A 23,461-nucleotide genomic window follows, 5' to 3' on the forward strand; every position below is an offset into this window, starting at 1 on the left:
TGGCTGTAGAACTTAACATTTATTTAAGTTGAATTTCATCTTATTATGTTTCATCCATTCTATCCTCTCAAGATTTTGGGTTTGAAGGAGTTTTTGTTTGGTTGGTTAGTTTTTGGATCCTGACTGTCTCACAGAGTGAGGTTATACCCTACCAGCTTTATATATTCTATGTATTAATTAAATATATCTTCATTCATGTCAGTAATAAAAAAGATGTTAGATGTTACAAGGACAAAGACAAGTTTCTAGGAAACTCTACCATCATGTTCCTTCCCAGTTGACAGTAAGCCATTAATATCTACCCTTTCAGTTCAATCATTCAACCATTTCTGAATCTACATAATTGTAACTCTGTCTACTCTACATCTCTCCATCTTGTCCAAAAGAATAACATTAAACACTTTGCTGATACTTTGCTAAAATCTTGATAAAATTATCTATAGCATTTTTGCAATTAATACTCAAGTAGACTATCCACAAATAAGTTGTTTGGCATGACCATTTCATGATAAAACGATGCTGATTCTTAGGGATTTTCACTTTCCTTTGTTAATATTCACAGACTATCAATTTAATATATTTTACAATTCTTTCAGTAGTCCCTTATATGTAGTTTGAAGAGTCAGCTTCCCTCCCTTTTTTCTTTTGAAAATTTGGTCTTCTTGGTTGCCATGGTACTTCTTCCATTCTCCATAATCTCTCAAAGATCATTGACAGTAACTGAGCAATGCTTCTCCCAGTTTCTTTTGGGACCCAGGTTGTAGGGTTTTTCTGGAACTGAGTAGCACAAATAGCTGGCTTCCTTTCCCTACCTTACACCATTTTTGTTCTGTTCCTTCCAGTCCAAATGAGATAAAAATTATTGTTTTCTCTTTTTTTATTATCATCTACTCGATCCCTTCTTAAATTCTCCCTTTTTTAAATAATCTATCTTAATTCCTCCCACTCATTTTTGTCCTGTTTTTATCCCAGGACTATGATAATTTTAGTTTAAACTTGAATTTTAAGACACTTTATATCTCATCAAACATCATAAATGTAGTGAATCTCCATTTTGGAGAAAAAAATGAAGGAATTTTTTTTTTGTTCAAAACACCCTTAACCAAACTCAGCTCATGCTAAACATTAGCATTTGTAATTATTCTTACAGGACAATGCCATGCTTTTTTTTCATTCCATCATTACTTGTTATCATTCCATCTGTTCTCACAATGGCCTCTTTTAACTGCTTTACCTTTCCTTTCTAATTGGAATCTTTAGAATTTCTTCTGAAAACTCTTCTATTGAAATTTTTGGCTGTGGGATATCAAGTATGCTTTTTTCAAAAACTCTTTGAAATCTAGTCTCAAAAAATCTAAGGTACATGTTAGATCCTTCCTAGATTTCTTCTCTCTCTTAAATTTTAAAATGGAGCTATCATGTTCCTCTAAAGTTCTCATCCTTTCTTCTAAAGCAACCAGTTTTTCTTTGACAATGAGCTCAAGTTCAGAATAAAAGTTCCCTAGTTCTTTTGTCTGTCTATGAAAAGATCAAATTACCACTAAGGCAAGCTGAAGACATATTTGTTATTCTGCTTTTGATGAAAAATTCAAAATGTCCAAATCACCAATATTCCTCATCATTACTGTATATGCTATCTCCATTTGAGACTTGTGTTATGTCTTCTCAAGTCCTCATGAATTTTTTTCAGATGTACAGAGCAGTGTCATGACAGTATTACTGCTGTTTCTTGTTCTGGGTATTGCACTCTCTGTCATTTTTCCTCCTTCAGGTTCATGCATTTCCTCCCATAAGTATAGCTCCCTAAAGTACAATGCTACTCTGCAAACTCCATTTTTTATTTATTCTGTGCTTTTGGAATAAATTATAGCCTTCTGGTGTCACATTCTAGGAATAAGTTTTTTCTCACCACATCTTGGTGATGACTATGAGACCAAATTTGCTTCCTTCCTTGCATTAGGATCATGCATTCACATGAATTATTATCCATATTCAACATCTGAAGTCATAGGTATTTTTCCTGACTCCTGTTTTAAATTTCTGTCTTTTTTAAATTTTTGGTCATCTTTACTGCTATTCTTACAAATGTTGTCATGGATTTTCACTACAGTATCTAATAGCTTTGTAACTACGCATGCTGTTTTCTTCCTCTTATTTAGTCTCCATTCAAATATCTCTAGATAGATAGATAGATAGATAGATAGATAGATAAATAGATAGATAGATAGATAGATAGATAGATAGATAGATAGATAGATAGATAGATAGATAGATAGATAGATATGAATAGATATATACTTGCCAGCCCAAGCTAAGTATGTTCCATTCCTACGTAAAAGCCTATCATTTTGAAATTTGGTATCTAGGTATATCATTTCACTTTGAAGTAAAGTACACAAAAACATTTGTACCCATTTGAAACATTATTTTGATTTTTATTTCATGAAAAGGCAATAGATATTGTAGAATATTGTATAATAGGGAACAATGAAAGTGTGTGATCCACTTATGAAGTGAACTTACTTTTCTTATTTGTTTTCTTATTAGTTTTAACTGAAAATTGGAATAACTCTTTATAGAGTCCTGTCTTCCAGATGAATAATTTGAAGGGATTTAAGTAAACAAGACAAAATAAAATAAATATGTAAAAAAAGTCAATGCCTTTCTAAAGAGATAGTATTTTCCCATTTTGCCCATTCTTCTTGGATTAAAATAAATTAGCTTTCTGTAAAAACAGCATTATTAAACAGGAGATGTTTCTAATTCATTTGAGTATCCAAAACATGAATCAACACCACTAGGTTTTATGGTTGTGGTAAATGAGAATTTTAAAAGCATTCAGAGTGAGAGTACAATGAAAAGTAGATCTCATGAAAAAATATAAAAAATTTGCCAGGGAGAAAGAATGTCCTATTGATCCATACTTTAGTCAAATTCCTTCAAAGTAACAGATTTTTCTCCATAATGGAGATTCACTTCATTTATAATGTATGATAAGATATAAAGTTTCTTAAATTCAAATTTAAACTAAAGTTATCATAGCCCCTGCATGAAAAATGACTTTGGAGAATGCATTTATATTCCAAGTTAAGTGGAATCACTGATGTAACTGTTGTACTTCTTATATATTTATCCTAGGAAAAGATGAGAAATATACATGTGTTGTTCTAGTTTCTCTTAAATTACAAATACAATTGGCTCATTCATAAAGAACTAGATTGTAAAGCATATTTCTAGAATCATCAAATGCAACTGTCTATTCTATTTTGTTTTATATATGCAAGCAAATTCATGTAAGTATAATAACATAACACATGACTTTGGACAATGGTATGGATGTTGCCATGATGCAACATGAAACCTGCACAATTCATATTTGGATAACTATTTCATTACTGTTGTATTATTTCTCCTGTTTCTATTGATAAATTATGATGAAAAAGTAGAGTTAGGATATTGTTATCACTAATACATTAAGAGAGTGAAGATCCATAGAGAGTGTAACTGAAATGATATTGTTATCATGATTTCCCTAGGCCATCTAGACAAGAGGAAAATGGGAGGTATTCAGGAAACAGATAATGAACCTACGACTTAATTGACAGTTAAGGTTCCCTGATAATCTGAGCTTCTTGCTTTTTTTTTACTTTTTTTTGGTAGTTTTTCCACCTTCCTTGAATCAGTTTATGATGAACCATGTCAAGATGGAAATAACCATGGTACATGGTCTTCATTCTTATTAGACAGGTAGTGGATTGTAATTTTTTTATTTATTCCACATAATGTAGCTACAGGATTAAGATTTTGTAAATTAGCCATATCATGCCTTTCAGTTTCATTTGATTTAGCTATATTTGTAGGGATTTTAAAGCCTAAATTATAGAATCTAAGAGTGAGAAGGAAATTAAAAGATCATCTAATGCTGCCTGAACCTGAAATGAAGAAGAATAATTCTACTCTCCTCTACTATACACACACTCCTAAAATAAAAAGCTGTTATATACTCAATCTCTTTTAGAATTCAATGATGGGACCTCCTCATAAACATTACATGGATTTCCCTAATTGTTAAGAATTCTTCCTTATACTGAATTGAAATCTTCTTCCCTGAATCCTTCACTGATTAAAATTACTTAGGTCCCCTGGAATCCAGCAGAACAAACCTAGCCATTTATTGCACATGAAAATCTCTCAAATATATGAAATATTATGCCTTTCCTAACTCTGTTTTTCTGTTAGGCTAGATATTCTCATTTACTTCAACTGACTTTGTTTCAAATTCTTTCCTTATCATAGTCATCCTCCTCTGAGTCAAACCTGCATTGTCCTTGTAATTCTCATAAAAGTGACAATGAAAATCAGTATGGTATGCTAGATATGGTATGACCAGGGTAAAATATGGTGGGACCATCAATTCTCTTGCTCTTGAAAGTAGACTTTTATTAATAATGGAAACTACAATCACATTGGTGTTCATGGCTGCCACACATATAAACAACTCTTATAAGGCTTGCAAGTCACCATGATCTTGAGGTCAGTTTCACATGAACCCTTGCTCATTGGCATCAACCCCAAACCTGTACTGATACATCTGAGATCTTAAGCCATGTGCTGGAATGTGTATGGTCATCTGTGGATAGGCAAATGCATGAATGTGGAGAATTCTTTTGAGCATTTAAAGTGAGATGAGGTATCAGTACTCTGAATGAGAGTTATATGAAAGATTCCTATCAATTTGCCTAAGGTTTGTGGTGAGGAGAATAGATAAAACAATTATCTATGCTTTGTGACACTTTTAGGATTCAAGAACTTTGCTTGATTTTTCTGGAAGATCTAAAAAGGAAGAACAGTTTCCCCTTAATTAAAAATAAAGTCACATAGTTCTAGTGGACCTGAATGTTCCCAAGACGTTTTTCAAATCTGGACAGGACTGGGCCAGTAGAGCTCCCTAACTATATATCTGAAGATTTTTGCAATCTTGAAGGGGTCTCAGATCTGAGCACTTCCCCAAACTTCCTATGTATATCACATAACAGGAATTAATTTAAATAGCTGATTTTTTACCATTAAAATATATTTAGATTCATGTTTTTATTTCTAAAACTTTTTTTTAATTCAAGATGTCACCAGCTCATTCACATGTCATTCATTCATGTCAGTGTTTAGGATTCATTACAAAAGAATCACGAATAAAAATATAACTGATGTTTGACAATGAACAAAGATATTTTCTTATGTTCCTATAAGCATATTTCTCAGTCATTTTCCATTATTGTCTCTTTTTCTAACCACTGGAACTAAGTAACATAAATATTATCCATCTTCCATGTAGTCTTCCATAGATACTAGAACTATCACATCACCTGACTACTACTATCCACCAGTTTTCTATCCTTCAGGCTAATACTCCTAGTTGATTTAATTAAATGCATAGTTTCACATCCCTTCATCATCTTTCTCGCCCTTTTTGGGATGTATTTCATCTTGCCAATGTTCTCCCTAAAATGCGGCACCCAGAATTGAATACAGTCTCCAAATGTGGCCTAACCAAGGCTGAGCCAATTAAGATGGTCAGCCCATTTCATTCTGGATGCTATGCTTTTTTTATGTTTCCTAAAATAGCATCAAATTTTGGGCTACCACATTACACCACTGCCTTATATTCTACTCATAATCAACTAAAACCCTCAGGTCATTTTTATATTAGTTATTGTCCATCTATAGCTATCCTGTGCTGTGCTCTTGATTTTTGGAACCCATTAAGACTGCATTTATCTGTATAAAATTTCATTTTATTATCTTTCACTCATCTTTCCAGTCTATTTAGATATTTGAGCATCTTGATTTTGTCATTCTTCACATTAGTTATCCCTCCCAGCTTTGTGCCATCTACCAGTTTTATAAACATGTCACTTCTGTCTTCCCCAAAGAAAATGATAAAAGTGTAGAATAGAACAGGACTAAAACAAAAACTCTATTCCTCTCCTCTGGTATCTTTTCTCTAAGCCAACATCAAAGCAATCTTTTTAATTCATTTAGTTTCAAATCTATCAAAAAAATTATTATCCAGTCTATATCTTTCCATCTTGTCTACAAGGAAACATGAGATTCTTGGTCAGATTGCTTCCTGAAATCTGTCATTCATTCCTCTAATATGCTTTCTAATACCCTATTTTTAAAAAGATAATGAGGTTGTTTGACTCAATGTGATGAACATTTCCCTTCTAAAACAATTCCCAAACCATCACTTTGAAAATATACTTTACAACTCTGCCAGAAATCAAACCCACCTAAATCAAACAACAAAAATGTGAAATAAACATGTTCCTCCCCTTTTGAGAACTGGAACATTTTCCCATCTCCAGTTCTATAGCCCTTCTCTCACTTTCTACTGTTTTTAAAAAGAAAAATAAAAACATATCTAATACTAAAGAATTTTAGGTTGTTTTATTTAATAATCTCCAAAATCACATTACTCATCAATGTGGCTATTAGTAGGCTTCTGGAAATTTCCTTTAAACAAAATAATAGAAATAGTAGTGGGACTGAATCTAGGTCAGACCTGGCAGAATTATGAAGTTATAGTTATAGATTTTGAATTATGCCAACTCTGAATTTGTTTTCCTGCTTTCTTGATCATAGTGTATTCTTATGTCCTAAAAATGCCATTTGCTATATATGGAGAAAAATAAAGGCATCAGAAGACCTGAGTTCTAGTTCCATCTCTATTACCACCTAACAGAGAAATCTGGAATCAATTATTCTACCTCTAAGCTTCAGACTCCTCTACTATAAAATGAATGTAATACTTGCCTTCAGCCTTCCTCACCTGATTGTTCTAAGTATCAGAGAATGTATGTGAAAGGACTTTTAAAACTATGAATCCCTATATATAAATAAAAGCCATTATGTTTATTGTTATTTCTCTTTCTCTCCACTCTTTTCACTATTTTTATGCTCTTTTCCAAATCTCCTTTTCATTCTCCCTACTTCCCATCCTAGGGATGAAAAAGGAAATCTTCCCTGTGATGATCTCAGTAGGCACCTAGTGGGCAAGCCAGTACATAAGGGATCCGAATCTCCAAATTCATTTCTTGATCAGGAATATCGGAAGAGATTTAATGTGGTTGAAGAAGATGCTGTCTTATATTGCTATGAATATGATAAAGGAAGATCAAGCAGTCAAGGAAGAAGAGAGAGCACTCCAACTTATGGTAATTTTTAAAAATTATTCTCTCTAAAGTTTTGGTAGGGATGTTCTGAGTGGTATTATTCCCAGACACAATGAGCCTGAGACTTTGGGGTTTTGGACACTTTTTAATAGGGGTATAGCTTCTCGATACATATTTAATTCATCTTTTGTTGATTTGTCAGACATTATTCCACCAGGTAAGAAGCACGATCTATAATTGAAATGAATAGTTCATTTAATTAATATTTCACTATTAATTTCACTATTTCATTAGCATTCACTATTTATATTAACTCTTCATTAATAGTTCACAAAAGTACCCATTATCCATTAGTAGAAATATGCGTAGTTGCATATGTACAGGAAGAATAGCGTTTTTCTCTAGGATTTTCTCAGCATCTTATGCTATTTGTCTTGTGAAAGGAGGTCTAAACCCAGAGCAATTTATTATGTCATTTGGTGCTTGCTTCAGCAGCACATATGCTAAAATTAAAAATAATACAGAAAATATGAGCATGGCTCCTGCACATGAATGACACGCAAATTCATGAAGCATTTAATTTTTTAAAATATCTTACCATATGAATTTTAAGGATCCCATTAAATATGCAAAGAAAATTTAATTATTTACAATTTTTGCTTTATTTTGGAGAAATGTCATCAAAAGAGGATTTAAAATCTGTCTTCAGTTCAGTCATACAACATGTGTTGAGGGCCTACTATGTGTTTCAAGATTTGCTAAAAGTTATTGAAATTGAGGCATTTAGACAAAATGTGCAATCATTAAAATAAGAAATCAGTTGTCCAGCACTTATAAAATAATAGACACTTCTTTGAATATTACTACTTTGTGTCCCAAGGCTATTATAGTTCTTTCTTGAGGTGCTTGATAAAACCTGAAAACAGCAGCATTCAAACAATACAAAACACATATGACTTTTTCTTTTTAAAGCAAAATGTGTCACAAAAAAATTCTCAGAACTGGAAAAGGAAATAATAGAACTTATTAAGGACATAGTAGATTCTTTGATCTTAAATCTTTTGGGAGGCTGCTAAATAACTTAAAAAAAACTAAGGGATCTGTGGAAAACTATTCCTAAGGGAAAGAAAGGAGTTATATTAATTTTTTTTTCAATTCTGGGGCTAAAATAATGGGAAATAGACTGAAGCTTTAATGGAATTTTCTTGAGTTTAGCTTTGTTTTGGTATTTCCAGTTTCAAGATTATTCACCCAAAACAGTAATGAACAGAAATGTGTATGGATTCAAAATAGTTTTGAGCCTAGGATTTTCTTGAAATCTTTGAGAAAGTACAATTGAATTCATAGATTTATTATGAATATGGCAGTAAAGAATTCTATCTATGTCGGACCTTTGAAATAATTTTTTTATTAAGCCCTTACCTTTAATCTTAGAACCAATACTGTGTGGTTCCAAGATAGAAAAGCAGGAAGGACTAGACAATGGGAATTAAGTGACATGCCCAAGGTCACATAGATAGAAGTGTCTGAGACCAGATTTTAACTTAGGACTTTCCATCTCTATACTTGGCTCTCAATCCACTGAACCACCTAGCTGACATTTAACTTTATTTTTTTCTGAAACCATGCAATCATTTCTGTGATGCTATGCTATGTCACTCTTGTAAGAAGAATCAGGATTTGACATGTACTCTTTAAAACAAAACAAAACAAAAAAAACCTCCCCTCCCTTGTACTGTGTTAGCAAGGTTTATACACTGTCTCATGTTAACTCTAAATTAAAAATATACAGTTCAAAAATGTACAGTTTATGCTATTTAAATTTAAATCTGCCTTAAAATTTTCGAGATACCATAGATACTTTTTTCTGATTACCCACAGATCTAAAAATAAGCAATAGTAACATTTTTCCCCTGCTCTAAGGTATTCCAAATTTTTGGATATATATCTTTTTGTCCCTCATATAAACATACATTTCACACCCTCCAGCAAGATAAGACTTTAGTTAGATGTTGGTAGGGGAAGTATCATAAAGTTCAATCTTCCAGCAAGTCTCTATACTGGGAGTTATATTTATTTTGTCTAAGGAAGGGTCTCCCATAAGCCTGCATCCTGACAATAAGAATTATTTTCCCTCCAGAAGAAGCCCTTGCTAATTGTAACCTGACTTTTATTCATTTATCACATTTATTCTCTTTCCTCTTTGTGTTTCTAAGAATCTTTCCAGACTAGAGCTCTATCCATTCCAGATGATGTCTAGGCCTTCCATAAGAGTTACAAGCCTAGTTACAATGGACTATCTCTTCTTGATTTTGTATAATAGAAATTTTGTCTCACTTGTACAAGGGTTGCTGTTTTTCTTCTTTTTCTTCATTGTAGGCCAACTCTGGATATGAAATTCCTCACCCACCCCTAAGTTTTCCTAATGATCCTAGCCAGAGTAATAGTCTATACAGGATGCCCCAAAGCTATTAAAGCTTAATAAGGCACTAAGATTTTTGGAACACCTTATATTATGATTAAGTATAAACATATAGATCTACAATCATTCTTTATCTTCAGGTTCCTATCCATCCTGATCTTTGCCCAATTCAGTTTGATTATACAAAAATTTATTAAGTACACACTAAAATAATGCTGTGGTCTTTGGATTCAAATTTTAAATAAGACACAGATTTTATGTTCAAGAAGCTTATTTTCTAATGGGAGAGTAAAGAGGAGGGAAGATGTATACACAAATGACTGACAAAAAGATGAGATACATGGAAAGGAGAGTTCCAAAGTCCTAAGATACAAAGAGAAATTTCATTAGGAAAAGATCACTATCTTTAGCAAATAAAGCCAACTTGTCTGTATATGCTATTATAATTCTGATGATTATAAATATTTGGCCAGTAACCACCAAAATTCTTTTGACTTTTCTCCTTCACTTATTTGGCCAGCTTAACTCGTAGTTCTCAAAGCTGCCCCTACTTTCAAGAGCTACTCTCTTTGTTGGGAAATTAATTTGGAACCACCCAGTGGAAAGCAGTGCTAACCACCTGAGTCCAAAGCACTACCTAATATCTTTTTTTTTCACTAACCACCACTTTGGCCTCACGCTCCAGCTAGACTCTTACCCAGTTGACAGTGACTTACTGTCCAAACTGGGGTTAAGCGAATTCAGGATGGTCGTAACACTCTTGGCAAGTCACTAAGATCCTCTAAGGATCTCAGTTTTCTCTTCTCTAAAATATGAGAGTATTGACTTAATCACTTCTAAGGCACATTCTACCTCTAAATCCATTCTCCTATGACTATTTTCTGAGCAAAATCATGCTATTGTTTCAGTCCTCCTCCTGCATCTTGTTCTGCCCCAACTCTGTTTTAGATAAAACCTTCAGGCTAAAGTCAGATAAACCTAAAGCTTTGCAAGTGAAAGAACTATAATTATGACAGATTTCTTTGTATTCAGGTATTAGTATTTGAGTCTCTTTTCCTACCTATGTCATATATCTTAGATGACATCAGAGGCCATTCAGACTTTTAATGAAAGGTATGAGAAGAATTTATTTTTAATATATGAAAAATATATGAGAGATCTGAGGCTTTTCTATCAGGTTATCCATAGGAAAAGGCCCCAGGAAATGGCCCAGCAAAAAAATAAATTTCTTGATGATAGCCATGCAATTCAGTGCAGCAAATGTGGAGTGTACATGTCTGACAATTTATCATCACGTGACTGTAATGAACCTGAATTTAAGTACAAAGTATGTTTGTTTCCCCTTAAGGGAGGAAAAACAATGTTACACAATATGCCTTTGGAGTATCATAGACATTTTAACTTGAGTTTGGTATATTTGTTAGAAATTTAGAAAGAAAACAGTGATTTTATAGTATATTCTTTTCCAGTAATGATGGGCTCCATCCTTTCCATTAATTCCTCGGTAGTAACTTAGGCTTTTAGAGGTGCTATCCAGCACACTCTTTAATGCACTACAAAGTGTATAGTAATGATAGATTCAATGACTTGAATGATTGCTTTGCTCTCAGGAAATTCACAGATGAGAATCTGGTTCAGTGGTCCTGATCTACAACTCCTTTTCACAGTTTATGATCAAGCTAAACTGAATTACTTATTCGCCACCTTTGTGATTTTTGCTAGAGCTGTCCTCTGTACCTGAAATGCCTCTCTGGCTATTGAAATCCTACCCAGCCTTTATGGCCCAATTCAAATACCACTTCCTTCATGAAACATTTCCCCAATTCTCCCATTTGCCTACATGCACTTGTTCTTTTGGAGTATAACTGTGTATGTCTAATGCTATCTTCCTAGACTGAAAGCTCCTGAAAGATGAAGGCCTTGTCTTATTTAAAATAGATGTTTAATAAATTTTAGTTGAATGAATGAACAAATGATCAGCCTGGAGAAGTCACAATCAATTAGGAAAGGACATTCCTTAAATTTGTGCCATGAAATACTAAACCTAGATGCAGAGTTCATCTCCTCAACACAAAATATTTCTTTTCATCCTACAAATGAGTTTTCTTCTCAACTCTATAAAGAAGTAAAAATAAAACAAAGCAACAAGTAGAGGATCCATGATCTAAGTTCTTATACAGAGCTTTACAGTCTATTTCATCTATAATACCCTTTCAACATCCTTCTACTCAATACACTAAAGGGATAGATAAAATACCTTCATTGTCTTTATTAAGGAATATAGGTTGTCAGTCAGTATGTAATGGGATACAAAATCGCAGAAGGATCAAAACGCATAATTCTGTGAGGTGTTCTTTCCCCCACTTCCTCCTCAAAAAGTAACCAAAATAGAAAATGATCCTATTTAATTCCTTACTAAAATGTTTGCTAACGTGTAGGCATAGACATAAGCAAGGATACATGGGTACAAAGCTGGCACAAAGCAACATCTAAGGTAATTGCTAATGACACACCATATCCACCAGGAATATATTCCTTTCCTACCTTTTTTCTCTTTGTCTCCATTTTCTGTCATACAATCACCCTCAATACTCTCTCTTCTCACTTGAACCTGTTTCATTTCTTTTCCCTTTAATATTTTTTTGTTTTTCTTTCTCCTCTGCCTAAACCTGATGTTTTTAGTAGGTCCTAGTGACATTAGTGGACTTTAACAAACAGCAATGCCAGCACTCCATGCTGAAGAAGTTCATAAAAGATTTTACATCTGGAAATTCTCGGTCCTTGACACTTGAGTTAAATTGCAAATTTTTTTCTCCAAAAAAGTTAATATGCTTTTACCAAAAGTAGAGAATTTTAATTCTTTCCTATTTCTGTATAGGGCCAGAATCATTTTTTTGTCATTGCTCTAACTACTGTTTTAAGAGCTTGTCTATCTGACCACTGAGGCCCAAAGTAATCAGATGACTTGCTAAAGACCACGTAGTTAGTTAATAGAGCCTCTGTTCAAATTCAGGTCTTCTAACTTTATGTCAACCCCTTGTTCCATTATATTATACCAAGTTACCTACTTTATGAATTTGAATTTAAATAGATTTTGACAATTAAGTAACAACAATGATGGATGTGGGATTCAGAACAGGTACTCAGAAAAATATCAATAAGCAAATTTCCAATGTTGCGTCAGTACACTCTCACAAAAAAAGCATAAGGTTAAAAAGGTAGGGCAAAAAGTATACTTTTAAATCAGCTATACCTCATCTCAGAGTGGAACTAATGGCTCCAAAGCTGCTGCTTTCGAAATTGATGAGACCTTTAAACTATCAATAAATCAATGGATGTATCCATTCGCTATGTATGCCTTTCCTCCCTCTCCCATTTGTAAGCAGTTCTTTCTTCCATCTGCTCCTCAAAAAGTAATGAGAAAATGAAAAACTATCCTGCTTAATTCCTATCCTGGTTAACTCACACTACCTTGGAAATCCTTGAAAAGATTGTTACAGTTGTTCAATTGCCTTTGGGAAGGAAGTAGACATTGTTAATAGAAAGAAAGCTTGTTTTTGTAATAAGCTAAGAATCAAAACTCTTCCTTGATCTGTTGAGGAATCCCAGACTTCCCCAAAACCAGAGAAGTGTTTACAAATAAACTCCTTCTTGCTTTTCAAGCTATTACTGTTAGTTGCATGGTATTATATCTCAAGAAATGCATTTATTTCTATGAAATTTAACCCTAAACATATATTTCATCTTATTAGTTTTCATAACAGAATACCAAATGCCATTTCCCCTTCATATATATATCAATTACTGGGGGCTTTAAAAGTATTTTTCCAGGACTTGGGTTGGATTATTGCAGATCCTAAAAAAGAAGCATCACATAGTAAGAAGGGTACTAAAGTTAGTCAGCAAAATCAGAATTCGAATCTTTATTCAGACACTTGTGAGCTGTGTGACCCTGGGGAATTCTCTTAACTTCTCTCTGCCTCAGTTTCCTCATCTTTAAAATGAGAATGTTGGACTCAATGTCCATTAAGTTCCCTTCCAGCTATAAAGTTACTGTATGATAGGTTTCATCCAAGCTGAGACATAGGATACTTTATGCCAGTTCTTAACACTAGCGTGTCTTTCCTATTTCATTTATCACTTTATTGTGTCTTTGAGAGTGGTGAAACTAAAGTAACCCAGTAACATATTCCAAACTTGTCACTGTGTCAAGTAGACCTAGTCAAATCCTATTTTATTCCTGATCTCAAAAGCATAGCACATCCTGTCCTCTCTGACTGTGAAACTATGTAATCTTCACTGACAGAAAATAGGGGCAAGGTTGAAACCCTCAGCAATGAAAGTATTCTTCCCCTTTGTAGAAAAAAGAAAGAGGAAAACTAGAAGCCAAACCCATAAAACCTGCAGGTATAAGGAGCACTTGCTGATGCACTTGTTGATGCAGACCTAGAATTTGAAATGCATTCATTTGAAATGCAAAAATATGGCCCTAGGCATCTGAGCTCTCAGCCTCAGTTTCCTCGACTGTAAAACTGAATACCTAATATCTTTTCTGCATAGCTCGCAGATTTATGACAAGGATCCAATGAGATATTGCATGTAAAGTGCTGCACCACTGTAAAGTGCTCCATCCATATCAGGTGAAGCCATTATTCTGTAATCACTGTAATAACTCTGAGTTTTTATATAGTGACTTCTGTAATAGGGGCTATTTGATCAGCTTTTTAAAATAGTCTCAGGATATGACCATAATGGTGGACTCAAACCATGCAGGTAGTGGTTAGAAAAGCAATTTCATGACCCACAGTGAGTTTGTAGACTGCACTGAGGTCATTTCTTAATGCAGAAAGTAAAAGAATCTCCAAGGAGCATGTATCTACTAACTTTTGCCAAAAGGGAAGAATTTTCATTTTCTTCTCAAATAGTCCTTCATTTTTGGAGGGAGAAATATTCAGGCTTTTCTTCACATTATTTCCCTCAGGCAGAATGCTTTCTGTGAAACTAACATTATATCTGCCTCATATTTCCCCTCAGCAATGCCACAAAGGCCGAAGGCTGGGCCATAGCATTTGAACAATTAATGACTACAGAAAGTAAAAGGAAGAGGTTCAAGGAGAAGTAAATAATATTGAACCCTCTTATCAAACTTTTAGTGTCTCCAAGGAGGAAGTTACCGCTTTATTGCCAAGCTTTGCCAATTTAGTATCAGTCACCTCTAAACAATTTACTAACACTTCTATGCTCACTTCTTTTTTTTTTTGTTATAAAATAAAAATTAGAAAGAAAGTGAGGACTTCCCAAAAGTAAATGGAAATTCCAGAGGGGAAACATTTCACAAGATAACCAAATTCAAAGGAGAAAAGATGTCACCAAAATTAAGGAAATCAACTCGAGAAAAGATGTTTTATTTAAGTGAAGGGTACCTTTACATAGGATGTGATGGAAAATAAAATAATAGGACTGAAAAGTCAATACAACTATTTTAAAAATTCAGTTATTCAGCTATATTAATTAGCTTAAAAGGTAAGGACCACCAGGCCTAAGGATGGGAGGTCCTAGGACCAAATATGGCCTCAGATACTTTCTAGCTCTGTAACCATGGGCAAGTCACTTAATTCTCATTTCTTAGCCCTTACCATTCTTCTGCCTTAGAACCAAATCACAGTATTTAGTCTAAGATGGAAGGTAAGGGCTTACAAAAATGGGGACGGTGGGTGAGGACCATAAATTCTACTCCAACAAATAGACAAGAAGAGAAAATCCCAATATCAATATTGATTTAAACATCACTTGCAAACAGTCTATGGTTAGAGTTCTAAGCTGTTAGTGGTATATTATAGATCCAAATCCCCACTCTCCTTCCCCAAATTACTGGGGTTCAACTCCCTTTTGTTTCCTAAATTATGTTAAGGAGTAATGATTCCTGAACCTTTTTGAGATAAAAATTCTTTCCTATTTCAGGCCCTGATATGTTCGTTGCTATAATAGCTACTGATTAAAAAGATGTAGGATGACCAAAAAGAACAACAAATTGAATAAAGCTTTTTAAATACATTTATATTTTATTCATCACAATAACATCTATGTATATTTGAAAAAACAGCAACATACCTGTATGCAAGACATTATTCAATCCTCAGAAGATAGGCTTCCTATTTGTTATAACAAGTCACACTGCATATTTTATTGGCTAAATAAAGATCAAGATGTCAGTGCTTAGTGGGTGAAAAAAAGAGAATTTTTCAAATGACTTGATATAACAACAGTCCCAGGGTTTCCTCTGAAATACTGAGCTAAAGAAAGGCTTCTTTAAAAAAATGTAGTTGTAGGCAATTCTTAACCTGTTTTGTGCCATGACCCCTTGGCAATCTGGGGAATCCTATGGAATCTCTTCTCAAAAATAATGCATAAATACATCAAATAAAATGCATAGAATTACAAAGAAAACCAATTATATTGAAACAGTTATCAAAAAAAGATTTTTAAGCACACATACTATTCATAGACCCCCATTGTTCTGGAGACATAAAGAATTGTATTTCTTATGAAAATGAAGAGTTAAAAAAAGGAGAAAAGTAGGTGGCACAGATTTTTTTCAAACCTAGAGTCAGGAAGATATCTTCCTGATTTCAAATATGACCTCAGACACCTAATAGTTGTGTGACTCTGAATGGAAGTCACTTAACCCTATTTGCCTCATCTATAAAATAAACTGGAGAAATAATAGCAAACCATTCAGCTTCTTTGCCAAGAATATCCCAAATAAAGTCACAAAGAGTCAGATATGACTGAAAAAAATCAGAAATGTTAACAAAAGACTTCCAACATTTCCCCCTTTAAAAGAGGCAGCTAGTGGTCCATTGGATAGAGCAGTGGGTCTGGAGTCAGGGAAATCTGAGTTCGAATCAGACTTCAAGCACTTATTACTTGTGTGACCTTCATCACTGTTTGCTCAGTTTCTGGATCTATAAAATTTTAACGAAAGTAGCACCTACCTCCCATGGTTGTTGTAATGATCAACTGAAATATTATTTGTATAAAAAAGGGGGAATACTCAGCAAAATGCTCGCATATAGTAGGTGCTATATAAATGCTTATTCCCCACATTTGTTACCTGGCATAGCATCGCAGATGAGGAAACTTGAGCCCATGAAAGTTGAATGACTTGTGTAAGGTTACACAGGTAGCAAATGATACAATTGGAATTTGAACCCAAACCCAACATACCATGTTGCCTCCTCTAACTAGAGAAATATAATGGGAAGAACCTGCCTTTATATTTCATTACATAATAGATGTTCACTTGGGGAAAATATAACCCTTTGTGATTTTAATTTGCCTAGTTTTAAATTTGAAGAGATGTCTTTTGCATTAGCCTGCTTCTCTGTAGTAACTAAATAAATAGTTCAAATATAAGCCTTTTTGAAAAGGGGTTCATGGGGGGGACAGGAAGGTATCCTATCCATCAAAACTTTACTCAATTAATTATAGTCTAAATAATAAATATAATCTAAACTAAATATAACTTAAATAATAAATAGTTTAAACTAAATATAGTCTAAATTATTAACATAATCTAAACTAAAACATTTTTGCATTTCTAATGTTTGACTTTTTTTTCAGAAAAAGGATCCGCTCTTCATGTCAGGATGTTAGCCATGAATGAAAAAGCAAATAATATAATTTCCACAAGGAAAGGAGGGCAGAGATATGTAATACACAAATATTTGTGTATAGATTGATCAACATAAACATTCTTACACACATAAATGTACATATACATATATAGTATTGATCATATGTGTTTGTATTCTACATGTACATATGTATGTGTATATAACATATAATATGTGTTTAGAAAGAATTAAGTGAGATATTTTTAATACATTGCTAATTGAGGCTTACAATATGCATTCCTATAAAAAAGTTAAATAAACTAGCATAAGTTGGGTTAGGATTAGTTGAAAGGATACTTACTATCTTATTACTATTATATTTTAGATATATTGTAATTTAATTAGAATTTTGTGCTCTGGTTTAGAAATCTCATCATCATTCATTCCATTTTTACTATGGAAAAAGAAATGTCTCCTTTGTTCTAAATAGCTAGAGTACCCATTCAAAAGTAGAGTACATCCAGGAGAGATGGTAAATACTTTTCTTTATGTCTTTATTTAGCCTTTGCTAAAAATATAAAAAGCAAAGAATAGATTAGAGCAATTTCAGTTGTGATAAAAAGCCAAAATAAAATAAGGAATAGTGTGCCTGGAACAAATTAAATCTCATCAGATCAGTAAAACATCATGTAGTTTCATTAAGTGTTAGCTGAAAGCAAACTTGAAGATCATCTAAACCAGCCCCTTTATAATAAAGTTCGAAAAAATGGAAGTTAAGAGAGTGGCTAAGTGACTTGTCCAGGGTCATATAGTTGATTAGTGACTAAAATAAGATTGGAATGCAGATCTTCTAATTCTCAAATCTAGTGCTCTTTCCACTAAACACTCTAGACTGATAACATAATACTCCAGGGTATTTGAGTAATTAGTAAACCCCCTCACCATTCTTTTCAAGAAATGAAAGGGAATCTTAGAAGAATTGGGAAAGGACAAATATTGTTCTCACTATCCTAAAGTGAAACAAAGAATGAGTAGAAATTAAAGTCTGAAAGGATCAAATCAATGGGTGGGAAAATACTAGAATAAAGAATAAAAACAATTTTCCGCTATCAGGCAGTATACAAGCTACTGCAAAACAATCATCATGGCTTTTGGAAGAGCAAATGATGGCAGACTAATTTAATTTCCTTCTACTGCAGAGCTGCAATATATAAAAACAAGGTTACAAAAACAAATCAGTTCCTTACATCTACCTTTTTTTCTTTCTTTGGTCAGCAATAGAAATGTTTTCCAAATAGGCAACCTAGCCAAACATCTTATAAGAAGAAAATAACAATTATATTTATCTTTGGGGTTTTTTAATAAATACTTATGCGTCTTCCCATATTTTTTCTCAGTCTAGGAATATTTTATTCCCTATGCTAGCCACAGGATTGGGGGGAAAAACAGCTGACCACATTGCAGAGCTTTACCAAAACGTGCTTGTCCATTAAGTAGGACACATTAAGATGCAGCTTTAGGAAATGGTTATTTTCTTATTTTTTTGTTCCTATGCCAGGGTTTTCTTGATGTATATTAGTACTGTGCCATCTAGTCAAGGGAGGAGAGCTGTGAGAAAATAAGTGCCTAACAAGAGGAGTCCTAGGAAATTTGATCCAACATGTATGGATGACAGAATTACAAAGAAATGAAGAATACAAATGTGAACTAATTATAAAAACTAATATTTTATTTCATTTTAGGCAGGTTTGTTAAAAGTAAATTAGTAATATTATAATTTGAGATAAACTTAATACCTGGAATCCTAGAAATAATAAGCTATTTCACTTTTCCATGCATTTTAAAAAATTCTACTTGAGGTTCCCATTGCACCAAACATAGGTGAGATGCCAAATTGCAATCAACATAATCTGCATTTTCAAGTTGGAAAGACTTCAAACCATTGACTGTATTCCAATCTGCCAAGACTCATCATTTTTACTAGAGGTTTTCTTATTGCTTTGTTTGAATGCTGTTAAGCTTGTAATGCAAAAATTTGTCATAATAAAATATGAAATAAGCTAGCCCTGAAACCATCAGCATCTTTTGTAGTTGCACAAATGATATGTTTATATTTGATAATGACTTTCCAACACTGATGTTTCTGTGGCTTTATAAAAAAGACCTACATGTCTTCCAAAAGTAATATTTCAATTACAGTCATCTCATTTTCTTGATTTCTTGTGAAATGCTCTTTTTTCTGCTTTAATGTCCAGGTAGCAATACTCCATGCTGATTATATTATCCAATATTCTGACAAGATCTGGAATTAAAAATGACCTTCCGGTTCAAATCTGGCCTCAGACACTTCCCAGCTGTGTGACCCTGAGCAAGTCACTTGACCCCCATTGCCCACCCTTACCACTCTTTCAACCTAGGAGCCAATACAGAAGTGAAGGGTTTAAAAAAACTTTTTTTAATGACCTTCCACTTCTTCTTACCATGAATACCAAAAGTGTCTGCCTTCCATAGAATAAGAGTCCTATCAGCCATCCTGTGCCTCCTGTTACAAAGCCAGTTCTAATTGTGAGGCTCCCTTCAACCAGTTGTGGGCATACAAGGGATATAAATTATAGTTGGTTGCAGAGAGAGCCACTCTAATTCATATCAGCTTTAAAAGATTTCCTGAAGTAATGTGAATCTTGGAAAATAGGATCCTTCTAGCCAAATAAGTGAAATGAAATATGAACAGATGATAGAAAACAGATGACATGCAGATGTAGATGTAAGTATAAGAGATATATAGATAAAATTAGAATAGATATAAAAATCTGTATATCTATTTACATGTTGAAATTAAGAGACTGAATACATGTAGATGTGATATCAACATAAATATAATTGACAGATAGAGAAAGAGATTAAGAGAAAAACAAAAAGATAGATAAAGTCCATTGTTATAGATAAGGGTATAATTAACATATATAGATAGTAAGAGAAAATATATATATATAAATATACATAGATATATACAATTGACATAAATCAAAGTATCTGTGTGTATATTAAGAGAAAGATAACTTTTTTAAGTCCAAAACTCTGATTTCATTTATGTTGGGAATTCTTACTATGGAAACTCCCACTACCAACATAAAATAGCACCAGTCTGAAATTGGAGCACTGAGACATTAAGGGACTTGCTAGTATGGTCACACAGTTGATATGTCAGAGTTAGAACTTCAATCTAGTTCTTCCTCACTCCAAATCCACTGTATCACACCACCTCTCATATATAACATCGTTCAAATATAATGCACTGAAATGAATGTGGATGTCCATCTTTTTGTCTTCGTGGCTCTGAAATTTTCAGTCAAATCTTCAAAATTAAATTGAACTAATGATTTCTTATCAAAGAATCTCAAATGAAAACCAAACCAAATATTATGTTTTTGGCTGAATTGTCCATTTGCCAAGTGGTTCCACTGGCATATTATAGACATGATCATCAATGTAATGCTATTTTGAAATGTCATTGTTGTATTATATTGTGAAATATAATCTACATGCATTTGCTAGCCTGAATCTGTGAGCAGGAGGACAAAAGTGGCTGAAAATCTTTTTAGGTTCTTGTCTAATCACACTGCCCTTGACTGACTTTATGATAGAAAAAAACTAATGTTGTGATCTGAAGCAAATCATTTATCAACCCCTTCTGTAAAATGAGTCATGTATGCCCCATGCCTATTTCACAGAAATAAAAGTTCTTAGGTTTGTAACTGCAAGGTAGCTTAGAGATCATCTTCTTCAGCCCCCTTCATTTTATAGATGAGGAAACTGAGCCCCTGAGAGATGAAGTGATTTGTCAAAGGTCACACAGGTGGCAGAACTAGGATTTCATATCCAGTCCTCTGACTCCAAATCCACTATACCAGAAGTGATTTTATGTGTAAAGCTATTCACACACCTTGAAAGAGGAAAATGAAATCATTGCTTCTTTTTTAAAACTCATTTGTTTTATGTCTAAAACTTTTAAATATTAGTTTAGATTAACAAACCATTCCTAACACTTAAATGGGACTTTGCAAAATATATCAATTATAAGCACTTGTGTTCTTTTTGGTGGTGTTAAATTAAAAGAAACAGATCCTTTAGGGCCACATTTCGACTTAGAGAACCACCAATTTCCATTTTGTTAAACATTTCCCTATTATATCTTAATTTGGTTCCAGCATCATCAGGAGTTTGGCAACGTTGCTGTGGCAGATTCATTCAAAACAACTCTAACATTTTATGGTATAGTTCCAAAGCCTATTCATTGGTATCATTTATCTGTAACCACTAAGATACCTATGGCATAATTTTCTCAAGTCCTTTAGCTAGCCAAAGTATTTTACTGCAATTCTCTGATTTGAAAAAATGCGGACAATTTTCCTAAAACTCTGGTATTTATCATGATTTTCTTTCCAATTGTTTTGTCAGGAACATGTGTTAAAATATCACATTAGAGTTTCACTATAATGTCCTTGAGGTCCATACTAGATATCTACCTTCAAAGTGAAATTGTCTTACAGTGAGAACTTCTTACTACTTCAGTAATTAAACTGCCTGGAAATGGAGTCCAATACATGAATGAATTGCGCATTATATAAGAGATAGTGTTATACAAAAGTGCTATCAAACTCCTCTAAGAACAATGATATCATATTGTCTCAAAGTGATGAAGATTGTATGATTGTCATGAATAACTCATTCCAAGATTTAGCATTCTATCTATTCTATCTAAAGTTTATTAAAAATCTATTTATCAGCCTATCATTATCATCAATCTATCTACTATTATTGAAAATTATAAATCAAACTACGAATTCAATATATAACACATATAAGTCTAGCTTCAATGTATGAGGATTGCTCAAAACAGCTAGAATATTCTAGCTAATTTAGCTCCATCCTATGACATTCTAAGTCCAGTGCTTCTTCATCTATCCTCAGGAGAAATGGTATAGCTTTACACCATCTTCCTTCTGAAAATCTTTCCATATGCCTAAAAGAAATTAATGGGAAAACCCTTCGCCTTCTCTTTTCCAAATGGAGAAATTTCAAGTCTTAGTATAGTGACTCAATTTCTTATTATCAAACCCAGTGCTATAGGAACACTGGACCTGAAGTCAAGAAGACCAAGGTTCAGATCCCACCACAGACACTAAGCTCTATGATCCTTTGTCAAATTGCTTGACCCCAATGGGCTTCAGATTTTTCATCCATAAAAATAAAGGGGTTGGACCTGATTATCTCTATCTCTTCCAGTTCAAATCTCTAATCCTATGACTCATCCACAGCCTATGATGATCTTTCAAAATCCAGTGTGCCTGAGATAGGAAACCTCAGTTATCTATCCATCATGATTTAGATTCTGCTTTCCCTGGCAAAATGCCACAGAGAGATAAGCAGCGGCTGCCTTTTCTGATTTCACCTTCTGGATCAAAATGTACCTTTTCTTCATCTACAGCTAATAACACAAAATGCTGACCATGAGTGTGGTGAGTGTGTGTATATTAGCTGTGTCTGAGAAACAGGACAGTGATGACCAAACAGAGGGGGAAAAAAAAAGATGTGATATGAATTTTGTTCTCTGTGTTTAGGCAAGCTACGGCCTATATCTATGCCAGTGGAATATAATTGGGTGGGGGAGTATGAAGATCCCAGTAAGATGAAGAGAGATAGTAGAAGAGGTAAGTGTCCTAGAATCTTAGGGTAGGCTCTGTATTGTTTAAACTGTAAGTAAATTTAGTTGTTCTTTAAAGTAGGTTCTTATGGTTTAAGATTAGTGCTTTTTTCAAATCATGTTCTTTCTATAATTGACATAAGAAAGATAGTGTGATACTGTGGATAAGAGAGCAGGACCTGAAGTCAGGAAGACCTGAGTTCAAGTCCTACTTCTGACACATACTGGCTCTGTGCCCCTGAGCAAGTCACTCCAGTGCTGTAGGCTACTCTGAGACTCTAAGTTGCAGAGATGCTGACCTGCATTGGTAGCAAGCATTTCCACATCCAGGAGCTCCTTATACCAATGAAATCACAAGTCTAGATCCTATCACTATTATCCCTGTATTCAATATAAATGTGTGATTTATTGAGCTGAACCATCAACTTGACAATCTTAGACCAGGTCTACTCACTGATACTTTTAAATATTGGCCTTATATCTCTTCTAAAAAACCCTATATGGGTCAACTAGGAAGTTGGATAAAGTGGATAAACCACAGTGGATA

At 33.7% G+C, this 23,461-nt stretch overlaps 1 protein-coding gene and 1 non-coding gene across 2 annotated transcripts in view; both read left to right on the top strand.

Moving 5' to 3' along the window:
• Window positions 1-23,461, top strand: part of CNKSR2 (connector enhancer of kinase suppressor of Ras 2) — a 338,457-nt gene that overhangs the window by 221,967 nt on the left and 93,029 nt on the right. The window contains exons 12-13 of the mRNA XM_044669208.1: window positions 7,003-7,214; window positions 22,832-22,921. Of these exons, the coding sequence (XP_044525143.1) occupies window positions 7,003-7,214; window positions 22,832-22,921 (302 nt within the window). The remainder of the gene's footprint in view (window positions 1-7,002; window positions 7,215-22,831; window positions 22,922-23,461) is intronic.
• Window positions 7,652-7,759, top strand: LOC123243370. Its single transcript, XR_006505913.1, has one exon. It is a non-coding gene; the product is annotated as a U6 spliceosomal RNA (small nuclear RNA).

This window comes from Gracilinanus agilis, chromosome 3 (assembly GCF_016433145.1).
Source record: "Gracilinanus agilis isolate LMUSP501 chromosome 3, AgileGrace, whole genome shotgun sequence".
NCBI lineage: Eukaryota > Metazoa > Chordata > Mammalia > Didelphimorphia > Didelphidae > Gracilinanus > Gracilinanus agilis.